General features: G+C 34.9%; 1 protein-coding gene across 3 annotated transcripts; it reads left to right on the top strand.

Annotated features, from left to right (window-relative positions):
• The first annotated feature begins 807 nt into the window (after positions 1-807).
• On the top strand, positions 808-12,288 carry vps29 (VPS29 retromer complex component). 3 transcript variants are annotated; one of them, XM_030127142.1, is made up of 5 exons: positions 841-917; positions 2,799-2,810; positions 6,222-6,413; positions 10,389-10,624; positions 11,826-12,288. In XM_030127142.1, the coding sequence occupies exons 1-5, from the start codon at positions 915-917 to the stop codon at positions 11,941-11,943; spliced, it is 561 nt and encodes a 186-aa protein (XP_029983002.1). In that variant the 5' UTR covers positions 841-914; the 3' UTR covers positions 11,944-12,288. The 3 variants fall into 3 exon arrangements, with proteins under 3 accessions (XP_029983003.1, XP_029983002.1, XP_029983001.1); XM_030127143.1 differs by lacking the exon at positions 2,799-2,810 and having other exon boundaries at positions 808-917; XM_030127141.1 differs by lacking the exons at positions 841-917; positions 2,799-2,810 and having other exon boundaries at positions 5,728-6,413.
• Positions 12,289-13,933: the final 1,645 nt, after the last annotated feature.

Here is a 13,933-nt window from a genome sequence, read left to right as displayed (position 1 = left end):
TGTTACCTCCACCAGGAGGTATTGTGATCGCTTTGCTTTGTGTGTTTGCGTGTTTGTTTATTTGTTTGTTTGTTTGTTTGTTTGTTAGCAAGATAACTCAGAAAGTTATGGATGGATTTTCATGAAATTTTCAGGAAATGTTCATACTGGCACAAGGAAGAAATGATTACATTTGGTTGGGTGTTGTGATGGGGGGGGGGGGGCGGGGGGGGGGGGGGGGGGGGGGGGGGTCTGTCTTGGCGGAGGTCTTCGCTCTCCGAGTGTTACTTGGTGTATTCACATATAGATGAAAAGTATCATTTGAAATGTATAATCAGCAAGGAAAGACTAAGCCTATTCAATCAACACTAATGCACACCCAAATCCACAATGGCCCTCCAATAATGCATTTTAGTGTACAAATATATCTCATCTAGCACAGCCTCTTAAAAGTATTAGAAATGGTAAAATGTTTTAAAAGAGATTGTTAAGCACACCACATATTATCAGACATGGCATAAATTCTTACGTGATAAATCTGCATGAATTTCTTTCTTGACTTCAAAATGACATACATAAGCTTTACATGAGGATAGTGACAAAAATTTCTGTATCACGTGGAATTCTACAAACTTCACGAAAAAGCAAATATTGCCTAATCCATGTCGCAAAAATGTGCAATTGTCAAACTACCATTCTGTTTTAACTTTAAATAGAAACAAAGTGCATCCCTGAAGTCGCAGATCAATTAATATGGCCATAGTTCACGTTGTAAACAGGTCAGGGTTTTATTTTGAAAGTGTAACCGGAACTCTCCATCTGAGTGGACGCGCCCGTACGTGTTCTTGTCTCTGATTGGCTGGCGGACTGACGCTGTACGTACGTGCGTAGGCGCTTCCTCAACTTGACTAGCAGCAGCAACAGCAAAATAGAAGATGGTGAGTATGAAACGGCGAAATGGCCATAATTTATACATTTTAGGTCCACGATGTTTTTGTAGACAGGCTTTCGACCCATGGAGGGTGAATTTTATAATCCAACGAGTTTGCACAGTCTCACTTTTAGGGTGTTTTAATGAAGCTTCAGTCCGAGATGGATCAACGATCACATGACAGCTGATCAGTTTAGTCCCCAAATTAAATGCAACAAGCTTCAGTCACCCCATAAAGTCACTATTTTCATTTGTGCTTCGGTCTTTTAGTTTGTTGTTTTTGTTTATTTCCCATTCTTGTTGTCTTTTTCATTGACAGCACGACGTTTTACGTGTCTTCCAGATAGCTAGCTTTCATAGCTAACAGGCTAACATTCACTTTATGTTCAGAGGCGGCTTCCTGTGCAGCTTTAAGGGGTTTGTCAATCAATAATTAACTTATAAATGCACATGTAATTGCTTTTAATAGGGTTTAAACAATATCAGGAGGTGTGGAAAACACTTACAGACGTTATTCATTCATTAATACAGCCATTCATTTGATTTTTGACTGTGTTTGTAGCTTTTAGACTTTGTCGTAAGATGTTAATTAGGTTTTTATAGATAAAACTATTTTACGTGCAGTTATATTATAGTCATATTGGTGTTTACTATAGCAAAATTAACTGCAAGTGTGTGAGGAGGGTTGTGTAAGTGTAAGTCGTCTGTGATTGTACATTTACATTTTTTGTTCACAGGTATGTTTTCACATTTACAGATCTCTGTGCATATTTCTAGATTTTTGTGCATAAACATTTACAGAACATTGTAAGAATTCAGAGATTTGTCTACTAGATATAGAAGGATTATTGGCCTTGGCTGATTATGGAATCAAACATTCAGCAGTTTTTCTGTATATCATCAGTATTTTTTTTAATCCATCTGATAAAATGTATAAATCCAAAAGATCTATCTGTTCAACGAAATGTTCATGACCCTTGGATTAACAGCATGTCAGATAGAGAAGTCCACCTACAATGGATCACATCAACCTGGTTAGAGGTGGCTGAGGACATTGATTTAAATGTAGCTGTGGTTAATGGATGGTCTGATTGTTGGATAAACCTTCACGGAAACACGTGAGTGGATCTAAAACATGTCAGATTTGGCTCAGATCTTTCACTTCTCTTTATTGTTAATCTTGAGCATCATCATGGAATAGTTAGTTGATTGTTGAGAACAATGAAATGAGAAAACATAGACATAACATTTATCAAACTATTTGTAATATAATATGACGGGTAATATTTAATACATATTGTGGAAATATTAATATTCACTTCCTTTACTTTGTTTCATAGTTATCTTCAATGCACTTCAATGCAGATTTACAGTGAAATTTTGTCACCAAAACACATTAAGATGTCATATTTTTGAAGTGTGCATGTATCTAATTATGCATACCCAGACTGATACACAGTTACATAAATCTCCATACACATTTTCATGTAACTCTAGTATAGTTTTACCTTCTAAAATACAGACATTTGGTTGTTGTTGTTTTTTTTGTTGTTATTTTGCAAGTGCTTGCTCTCACTCAGATGAGAGTATTATTTTTGCTTTATCATCACTAACCATCCACCATTAACAGTTGATTCAGCCACATTGTCGTTTAACTTTTCTTATTTGTTTTGGAATGGTTATTATCTGTCTACTTAACCCATTCACTTTTTAATTTCTAATTTCAGTTCTCCCTTCTTGTCCCAACTCTTTCTTGTTTTTGTGTTTTGACATATTTTCTCCTATCTTTGATCATGCCTCGTGTCAATCTCTCCATGCACATCCGCCTTCCTACCTATCTCACCCACTCTCCCTCCTCCCACCCCCTTGCCTGTCTCCAATCAACCAGGCTAGTCACCGGGTAAGTGTCCTCACTCTGTGTTGGATTCCTGTTTTCTGCTCGCTTCTCTGCCTTGCAAACTAAAACAGGATTTGGTTCGGTTTGGCTGGGATTGCATTGCGTGGAGGTCTGATGTTTCTGCATCAAATTCAGCAGGGATCTGTTGCAGGGCAAGACATTAATGCTTAAGTTATTCGCAGCTTTTGACCTAAACCAACACCTCTACTAATCACTCATATGCTCTATTAGATTTATGCTTCATTTAGACAGAAATGTCCCATTGAGATACAAGATCTCTTCTTCTTCGTCCTTACAGGATACTGATAAATACTGATTTTTGTCTCAATGGACACAAAAGAGTAGTAACAAGATAAGGGATTTATCATACACATTTCGCAAATGCAGCTGAAATTAGGGACTCTGTGTTAAAGAAAAATTTTTTGTTGTTTTTCTTACGTATATTGACAAAACCAGGAATTCTATCAGAAAAGAATTGTTTTTGTCATATTTATCCAAAAAATACATCCAAAATTAGGGATTACATTACTACAAAGGACTTTTATAATATTTATCTTGCAAATACCACCAAAACTGGAGCTTCCAAAAGAACCAAAAGAATGACTTTTGTTACATTTATCGTTACAGATGGAGCCTGATTTAATGACTTAACATTCTGACTTAACATAGAAAAAAACTTTTTAAAAAAAGGTTTTTTTGGTCTGATTTATCTTAGAAATACACTAAACTCTGTGTCTTCTAGTTAAAAATCAGTTTTTAGCAGATTTTTTTTTTTTTTTTACTGGGATACAAGATCTCTTCTCAGGAATCCTGGACAAAATGGCAGCAACAAACACAAATTCATATAGACAACAATTTCCAAAACAAAACATGTTAAATCCAGAAGTAAATAACTTCTCTAGAAAAGGCATGTGAAGCAGCACCATGTTTCTTTAGTACCAGCTCATACAATAGTTTTAAAGGTGTTTAAAGAAGACAGTGTCTCGAATGAATGTGTATGAGGTTATGAAATATAATTTAACACTTTACTTGTGTGATCCATCTTTTGTTTGCACCAGTTAATCCAGTTAACATGTATGTTTGGACAGTTGGAGGATTTCTAATTTACCATCAACTTTCTCTTGTTGGTGTTTATCCAATATTGACTCTTTTTTGTGTGTGAAAACAGAATTTTCTCTTCCATATGTCCTAAATCCTTTATTGAGTGTCTGTAATCCAGCCACATATTCTCACATTTTCAAAGTCATTCCACGTTGCTGGTTGAATTCAGACAGTCAATAAATTTAGCTTTTTACTTACAAAATTTGCTTATTTACAAGTTTGACCTCAATGAAACTAGTCTTGAAAAAAATAACACATTATGTCAAACCTCAACAAAATATATATATATATATATATAAACAAAACAAAATAGCAAATAAAGTGTGATAATGTCTACATTTTGTCATAAACTGATACAGTTTTGATAAATTATTACATATTGCAGTGGTTATTGCAAAATCTGGCACTTGCACTTAAACTACTTGCACTAAAATATAATAACTTACACTGTGGTGTAACAAACCAAAACAGATGTTGTCATGTGTATATGTAATATTTTTAACAATGTGGCCAGATTTAAATTTCACAAATATTGCATTAGATGGCAATAAAGTTGATACTGATTTTAGTTTAAATAGCTACTGAAGAGTAGTAACAAGGTAAGTATATTATCATATTCATCTCACATATACAGCCAAAACAGGAGATTCCAGATGAAAAACAAATTTTTTTTTTACGTGTTTCACAAATACAGCCAAAACCGTGAATTCTGCATCACACAATAGACATTTGTCATATCGTTAGCCTCATAGCATAATTGCCAAAGTTCTATTTTTTTCAAGTCATAGCCAGTGATGGAAAAATAAAGCAGCAGAGTTTGGAGAGTAAAGTTATGCAGATATCACACTTTGGCCAAAAACATGACTTAAGCAATTATGCTATGAGGCTAATGATATTTATCTAGCAAATACTGCCAATGCCAGGGATTCTGTGTCAAAATAGTACTTTTTCTCATATTTATTTTACAGTTAGAGCCTAGCTATTTTATATTTATGTTTTCTTATTCAGTACTTCTATGAATCTGTTTTATTTTGGTACCTGGGACTTGCCAGCTTTTTTAGACTCAATAATAAAAGAGAAATTTAGACATATTTCCCCCCAGGATGTACCCTAATGATGACCTCAGATAAATGCAAAAAACATATACTCTTTCTCTGAGCCATCCCAAAATTAATGAATATTTAATAAAATATTGGGGCCAAAAATAGGACCAAAACTGGGACAGGAAAAGCTACCTTGGTGTCAGTGCATTTTACCTGGACTACATTGCTGTAAATGGTCTTATATAGCGCTATAAATAAAGACACTGTGTTAAATTTGATGATCCTAATGGTTTTTCTAATCCAGATATGTGGGTTTTCATGAATCTCAGTCTCATTCCAGGTTTTGTGTGTAACCCATCGTGTCCACTTGTTACATGCAGAACCTGCCCATTTAAACATGTATAAATTGTGAATGATTTTGCAACACGAGACATTTTTGTGAAACACTCTGCTTTGAATATTTACTTCAATTCTTAAAATGTACGTGTGAAAAAATAAAGAGAAAAATAGTAGTGCTTAATTTTCATGTCCTTTTTATCGTGTTACATGCAGACTTTTGTATTAGATATCATGTAAAATAATATAAAAACTTGTTTTATCTGAAAAATAGATTCTCTTTTATCTCACTAAGTATTTATTTTTAAAATAGACCCAAAGTGCTTCCAAACTTGCCTCATAACATTAGTCTACATCTAGTTTGATTTTTTTTAGCCCCCATGTCCTGTTTTTAGTGACCAGTTTCATAGAAGCACCCATTCGTAGAAATATAACCCAAATCTGCAGCTCGTAGTGAAAAAAATCTGACCTTTAAAGATTCATTTCTGCCTGTATTTTTTGCAGGATTGAGCACTACAAAGGTTTTTGGACCGAAAAAAAGACCCAACATCCTCATCTTATTCAAAATTCAGCGGCTAAAACATTCACAATCTGCAATAACCACTGTAACATGTAACAATTTATCACAAAATATTGGGAAATGCATTACATATTGTTCAGGTTGTTAATACCAAACATGATAAATTTTTACAATATGCAGGTGTTATTATATAAGTGAGAATTTACTATATTTGTTGAGTTTTACACGATGACTTGTTTATGCACGGTACTGCATTAATCTGAACCAGACTGGTGTTGCAGTGACATTAAACTGAAATTATAAAACAGAACTAAATGACCAGTAAAGTCCTTCTGCCTCTGTACACTTTCCTCTCAGATGGATCTGTGTGACCTCTCTGATTAATACATGTGTGTGTTTATGCGATGCCATCAGTTGGTCCTGGTGTTAGGTGACCTGCACATCCCCCACCGGTGCAACACCCTGCCCGCTAAGTTCAAGAAGCTGCTGGTCCCGGGAAAGATCCAACACATTCTGTGCACGGGAAACCTCTGCACCAAGGAGAGCTATGACTACCTGAAGACCCTGGCAGGAGATGTGCACATAGTCCGAGGAGACTTCGACGAGGTCTGTAACAGTCTGAACCTGACTTTACTTACACCCATAAAGACCCAGTGCGACTTTTGTGGCCATTTCCTCATGAATTTTTCTCTTATATTGAACCTTTCATAAGTGATTTAGCACCATTTATTGCAATATTATCCTCCGTATTTTGTGTTTTTTTTTTTTTTCTGTAAAAAATCAGTTTTTCCTATATTTAATTCAACTGATCATGTAAATCTTCATTAAATTCAGATTAAAATTGAGGGTTATTGTATCGAAACCAGACAAAACTGAAGAAAAAAAGCAACTTTTTGATAAAATCAATCATTAACTTAGCATAAAACCAAGTGTTTCCATCCACTGCATTGATCCAGCTCCATGGGTATTACTGGTGAATCAATGTTGTAGAAGATGATGGAAGCCATCTGAACATCCAAATGGTCATATCTAATTGACCATGAAACAGATGACAGACTGCATTTTACACCAATTATTTACATGTATTCATAGAATTAGTGGATCAACAGGTATTAAACATTTTACATGACTAAATAGTTTTGGTCACCAGTGGATGTTTGGATCTTTATGGGTTAATGTGGTTACAGTATTTTCATTAAAATGACTGTGCTTTTTGCTAAATATTTTAGATTATCTAAAATAGATCAGAATTAAGCACTAATATTTGTGAATGTAGTCATAGACGGACTTAAAAACAACAAGAAATCTATTAAACCGTGTCCGAATTCAACCCCTATAAATCTGGAAATTCCTTTGAGCTTGTTTTATTAGACAAAGATGGACCTACAACAACTAATACGCTGTCCAGTCAGAGGCTAACTGGCCTTTTAACAGGGTGATATGTAGTAGTTATACTTTAAAGTATTAAAAAATGACCTGGAATTATCATTAGTGTTTAGCATAAAGACCTGTGATCTGTGTGTTCTGCCAAAAACAGTATATTTTTAGAAAATTATCTGACACTTTTATCATTCTCATTTCCAAATAATTTCCTACAATGTGTGAAACTAAATTTGACATATTAAACATTATCCTCTGTATTTTGTGTTTTTTTTTCTCTATAAAAATCATTTTTTTTCCTATATTTAATTCACTGATCATGTAAATGTTCATTAAAATTCAGATTAAAATTGAGGGTTATTATATCAGAAACAGACAAAACTGAAGAAAAAAAGTGACTTTTTTTGATTAAATCTATTATTAACTGAGCATAAAACAAGTGTCTCCATCCACTGTCATTTGTCACACCATGGGTTTTACTGGTGAATCAATGTTGTAGAAGATGACGGTGTTTCCACGTTCACTATGGAGCCTCTGAACGTCCAAATGGGTCATATCTGATGACCATGAAAAGATGACAAACTGCATTTTACACCAATTATTTACATGTATTCATAGAATTCGTGGATCAACAGGTATTAAACATTTTACATGATTAAATAGTTTTGGTTGCCAGTGGATGTTTGGGTCTTTATAGGTTAATGCAGTTACAGTATTTTCATTGAAATGACAGCACCTTTTGCTAAATTTTTTTGGATTATTTAAAATAGATCAGAATTGAGCGCTAATATTTGTGAATGTAGCCATAGACGCACATAAAAACAACAACAAATCTATAAACCATGTCAGAATTCAACCCCTATAAATGGAATAAAACTATTTAAAGTCACAATCAGGAAAAGTGATAAATAAAACTACATTTTAAGTTTAGATTCAGAAGAAGCCACTGACTCAGACGGTGATTTCAGGATCTTTTTGTCGATTCTCTCAGTCTGAACAAGATGAGGAGGATTTTCCACAAGGATTTCTAAGTAAAGGCACATCCGGGCTAAAAAGACAGGCCACATTTATCAGGATGAATAATTAATTGCGAAGTGGAAGGAAATGGATCTTTTGCCAGGGCTCTGGATTAATTGCAATGTGATAAATTGTTAAGCTTCCTCCCCATAAAATTGAGTTTTACCTAATTAGTTCAGTCATAGTCTTAGAACTTTAATACAGTGAAGTATTTTTAATAAAAACTCAGCAGCTGATTTGCTGAATGTGGTTGAATCTCTACACATCATAGTTTAATGGAAATAACAGAGAAAATGAAGAAAAAAAACTAAGGCCACAGTCTGTTATCAACAGGGGCCGTTAGTTAATCATTCTTACCACAAAAAGTTCATGTAAACTCTAATACATGACTCTATAATAGAGATACAGAATAATTTTACAAAAACCCTTTGGTAAAATTCATACATTAATAATAATAAGAGTTAAGATATGTTGTTATCATGGTTATTATAAGTAATTAATGTTAAGAATGAATGTAGAATTAGCTGTGAAAAGATATGTGTTAGATAAAAGTGCAGTGAACATTGCAATAAGAAGTAAAACGAAACAGAATTTTAGGTAAAATCAACTTCATTTTTGCAGTTTTAATGGTTCATGTTCCTCAAGAATAAATAGTTTTACTTCATAATTATTTTGTGAATCAAGTTTAATGTCATATGTTTTTTCATCCTAAACTTTTCACCATCTATAAATCAAGGCTTTCCTCAATATCTGACACTAAACCTAATTAATAAAACTAAACAAAAACTAAAATACAGCACAATACCAATGTTCAACATGAGGTTTGTTGGTTTATTAAAGTTCTAATGTCCACACATTTGCATTTGTCTCTGTATTTAGATCCAATTTGACATATGTGAAGTATGAACAGCAGGAAAAACAAGTTTCAGGGTCAAAACAGCTTCTATAAACCAAAGTGGTCGTATTTAGTGTCACCTCCCTTTGCACTTAACATGTCTTTAACCCTTTTGTTCAGACAATATGAGATTTATAGTGTTAATTTTCTGATGTTTTATACCAGGTTTCATTCAACACATGTCAGATATTTCTTACTGTTTGTGCTGCTTCTTGTCATAGGGTCAAAGGTCACACTAAATAGTGATTTTAACCCAGGGGTCTCAAACTCATTTTCTTTCAGGGCCCACATTCAGCCTGATTTGATCTCCAGTGGGCTGGACCAGTAAAATAATAGCATGATAACCTATAAATAATGACAACTCCAAATTTTGGTCTTTGTTTTAGTGCAAAAAAAACCCCCATGAAATTTTGAAAATACTTACTTTTCTGAACTATCCAAACAAAAAAGATGTGAATGACCTGAAAAAAATGAAATTTATTTAGAAAAATAAGTGCAATTTTAACAATATTATGCCTCAACTTATCATTTCTACATGTGCGTTATGGATCAGATCTACAAAGACACTAAACACTGAGTAACAGGCAGAAAATTGTTAAAATTGTGCTTAATTTTTTTTAGCCATTTCAGGTTCATATTTGTTCAGGTTATTCGCATTTTATTGTTACAGGATAGTTTGAAAAAGTAAATATTTTCATAATTTAATGTTATTTTTTGCACTAAAACAAAGACAAAAAATTGAAGTTGTCATTATTTATAGGCATAGTGTAATATTATTTTTTTTCCACATCAAACTGAGAAGAACATGTGGAGTCATTATTTTTTGTAGGTTATTATGCTGTTATTTTACCATAGATCATATTGGTCTGTATGTGGAACCTGAAATAAAATGAGTTCCACAGCCTTGACTGTGGAATTTTTTGCACTTTGTAAATTCACCCCACTGGCCGGATTGGAACCTTTGGTGGGCCGCATTTGGACCCCGGGCCACATGTTTGAGACCCCTGCTTTAACTGTTCCAACCCATTTAGTTCAGTTTTTTGTGTGTCTTTAAGGCTGTGCACGTATTTCCTGTATTTTCTTGTTATATTTGAAGAAAAGAGAAAGAGGAATAAATATGTATGTTCATTTTAACCCTTAAAAAACATCAAAGTTAAAGGTGAAATGAGACAAATCTGTGTACATTTGTAAAACTAATTAAAAAACTAATAGAACTTTCAGAATTACATTAACTCTGATGACATCATCACCACTCCACATCCGGACTTATTTTGTGTCTTTTCTGTCAGAACATGAACTACCCTGAGCAGAAGGTGGTGACCGTGGGCCAGTTTAAGATCGGCCTCATCCACGGGCATCAGGTGATCCCGTGGGGCGACATGGCCAGTCTGGCGCTGCTCCAGAGGCAGCTGGACGTCGACATCCTCATCTCCGGGCACACGCACAAGTTTGAGGCGTTCGAGAACGAGAACAAGTTCTACATCAACCCCGGCTCGGCCACAGGAGCCTACAGCGCACTGGAAAGGTACAACTCACACCATCTGAGGAGTTCTTTCAATAGAGCCATAAAAATGATTTGTTTCTCAGGGTTCGTATAGGTACTTGAAGTCCTTGAAAGTGCTTGAATTTCAATGTTGTGCTTTCAAGGTCTGAAAAGTGCTTAAATTTTAGTTTAAGTGCTTGAAAGTGCTTGGAATTATAACCAAAGCTACTTACAGAGAGGTGATACATTTAGAACTAGAAAAGCACTCAGAGAGCGCAGACCTCAGCCAAGGCAGATCAGTGCCCCTCCCCCGATGTTTGTTTGTCCGTTCTGTCTGTCTGTCTGTCCGTGTGCAAGATAACTCAAAAAGTTATGGATGGATTTGGATGAAAATTTCAGGAAATGTTGATACTGGCACAAGGAACAAATGATTAAATTTTGGTGGTGATCTGGGGTGGGGGTGCCACGGGGACCCACTGATCTGCCTTGGCGAAGGTCTGCGCTCTCTTTTCTAGAAAAGCACTCAGAGAGCGCAGACCTCCGCCAAGGCAGATCAGTGGGCCCCTGTGGCACCCCACCCCCCCACCCCCGATCACCACACGGACAGACAAACCAAAGCCGGCAAAAACATAACCTCCTTGGCAGAGGTAAACATAAAACTTTGTCAAAAAAGAAAATTAGCGGGTGCTCTTAGGTCGACTCCAGGTAAATTTTTATCTTTTATCTTATCTGGCTCGGTGAGAGTGTGTCTGAAGAACACCAAGTGGCTTCCCTTTTTTTGGATAAAACTTTGTGTTCTCCAAACTCTCTCTAAACTTTTTGCTATTATGAAACATAATTTTAGATGTTTATAGCATAATACAATGTACATCATTGTGATAAAAAGTGACAAAAATATTCATGTGACCCCAGTGATAAGGTGCTGTGCTGGAAAAATGTGAAAATGACCCATAAAAGTAATAAAGAAACATAATTTCTGAAGCGTGGCTGCCACCAAACATTCACTCGCTCTCATACACCAGTGTGAGTGGCACTGGGTGAAGTGTCTTGCCCAAGGACACAACAGCATCACTAGGACAGAGTGGGATTTGAACCATCAACCCTTCAGTTGTTGGACGACCCACTGTACCACCTGAGCCACGGCCACCCCTAGTGCTTGAAAAGTGCTTGAATTTGACCTTGAAAAATGTGTACAAACCTTGGTTTCTGAACAGTGTGAATAATGTGCCTCCTCTCTTTACAGTAACATCATCCCCTCTTTTGTATTAATGGACATCCAGGCGTCGACGGTGGTGACATACGTTTACCAGCTGATCGGCGACGACGTCAAGGTGGAGAGAATTGAGTACAAGAAGTCTTAAAGACAGGGTTCTCAGTGTATCATTTCATTCCTTTTCCACCAGGGGGCAGCACTGTCCCTGCAGTCACCACCATGTTAATGCTGTAACAAACAGACCCGTGTATTATATTGTTTATACGTCATCAGCACTCGCGTGTGTCCAGGCTGTTATTTGGAAACTGTAGAGAATGCAATAATGTCACATGTATTTGTTATCAAAAAGAAATATTTGGTGCCATTTTCTTTTTTCTTTTTTTCTTTTTTTTTTTTATTTCCCTCTTGTCATGTCATGTAACCGACTGGCCTTTAGCTTCTTTAGTCCGAATTCTTTAATTTCTTTACAAAATAAAGATCTAATTTCACTCCATCCTGTGTTCATTGTTGAATTATACTGATATTATTTATATTTACTGAATGATATGAAGTCCATACATTCTTTACTAAAGTACAAGTACAGATTGTTGTGCAAAAAAACATCAACCCCCCATCATACTTAAATAATGTGGAGACTATAAAACCATTCTAACTTCAAGTAAAATTTTACTGCAAATAATGAACTTCACTACAACAATCAGTTTTAGTGTCTTTAGTGTCCATTTGTTCCATAAATAATTGATTTAAGCTGAAATCAATATTGATGCTGAATTAATTAAAAAAAATACTTAAATTCCAACTTTAAATGCATTAAAATAAAGGTTTTTAAGTCATTTTAAAAATATAAGAAGCTGATAGTAAAACTATTTGTGTTAAAAAGAAAGAATTAAAAGTCCAATGTATTAAGAAAATAAATATTCAAGTGAAGTACAGATGCCTGAAAACTGTACTAAAGTACTGTAATGAAGTATTTGTACTTTATTAAACCCAGAGTGGTTTCTTCAGTCAATGCAAGTTCATTCTTGTACACCAATCCAAAGAGAAATTTAGGGAAAATCCTGCTGAAAGATTTGTGCCTGTGGTAAAATAGTTGTTTGTATGCAGTTCCTTCTTTCTGCAGAACCACAAACCCTCTATGAGCTAAAATTATCAAAGACAGTCATGTGTCTGTTACCACGACAATCAGTCATCTGACTATAAGCAAAACTGGTGAATTATAGAAAACAGCACAGTGGTGCAAAGTCAGTAGAGATATTTGGAGAGAAAAAAAGATTTTCTATTTAATGCAAAGAGATTTCATTGCCGTCTTATAAATGCAGTTGATATGAGGTTTCCAGGTGAGTCGATCATCATGAGTATTAATTCATTTTTAAGGATGTACATGCCACAGAAACAACAGGAAATCTAGTTTCATTACATTCACACATAATTTGTTGATTTTAACTTATTGGAAATTCCTCTGTTGAGCTTTGTAGAAGCCAATAATGTAATAACAACAGATAACATAATAACGGCCGATGATGTAATAAGTTTGCCATTTTTAAAATGTAATAGGCCAATAACGTAATATCTGGCCAATAACGTAATAAAAGTCCTTAAGCGATAACGTAATAACTTTTGGCCAGTAACGTTATAAATTATTACGTTATTGGCTCACTTTTTAAATTTACAAAGAATTTTTTTTTTTTTTTTTACCTGGCCAATAATGTAATAACCAGCCAATAAGTTACAATGTTATTGGCCAAAAGTTATTACGTTATCGGTTCAGGACTTTTATTACGTTATTGGCCAGATATTATCTTATTGGCCTATTACATTTTAAAAATGGCAGCTTTATTACGTTATCGGCCGTTATTACGTTATCGGCTGTTATTACATTATTGGCTTCTACAAGCTTGTTTTACTAGACAAAGATGGACCTACAACAACTAATACTCTGTCCAGTCAGAGGTCAACTGGCCTTTTAACAGGGCAATATGTAGTAATTATACTTTAAAGGATTAAAAAATTACCTTGAATTATCATTACTGTGTTTAGCAGAAAGACCTGTGATCTGTGTGTTCTACCAAAAACAGTTTATTTTTTGAAAATTATCTGACACTTTTAACATTCTCATTTCCAAATAATTTCCGACAATG

Source organism: Sphaeramia orbicularis, chromosome 22 (assembly GCF_902148855.1).
Source record: "Sphaeramia orbicularis chromosome 22, fSphaOr1.1, whole genome shotgun sequence".
Classification (NCBI taxonomy): Eukaryota; Metazoa; Chordata; class Actinopteri; order Kurtiformes; family Apogonidae; genus Sphaeramia; species Sphaeramia orbicularis.
Note: the sequence above shows the minus strand (reverse complement) of the source record. Positions and strands in the feature narration are given on the sequence as shown.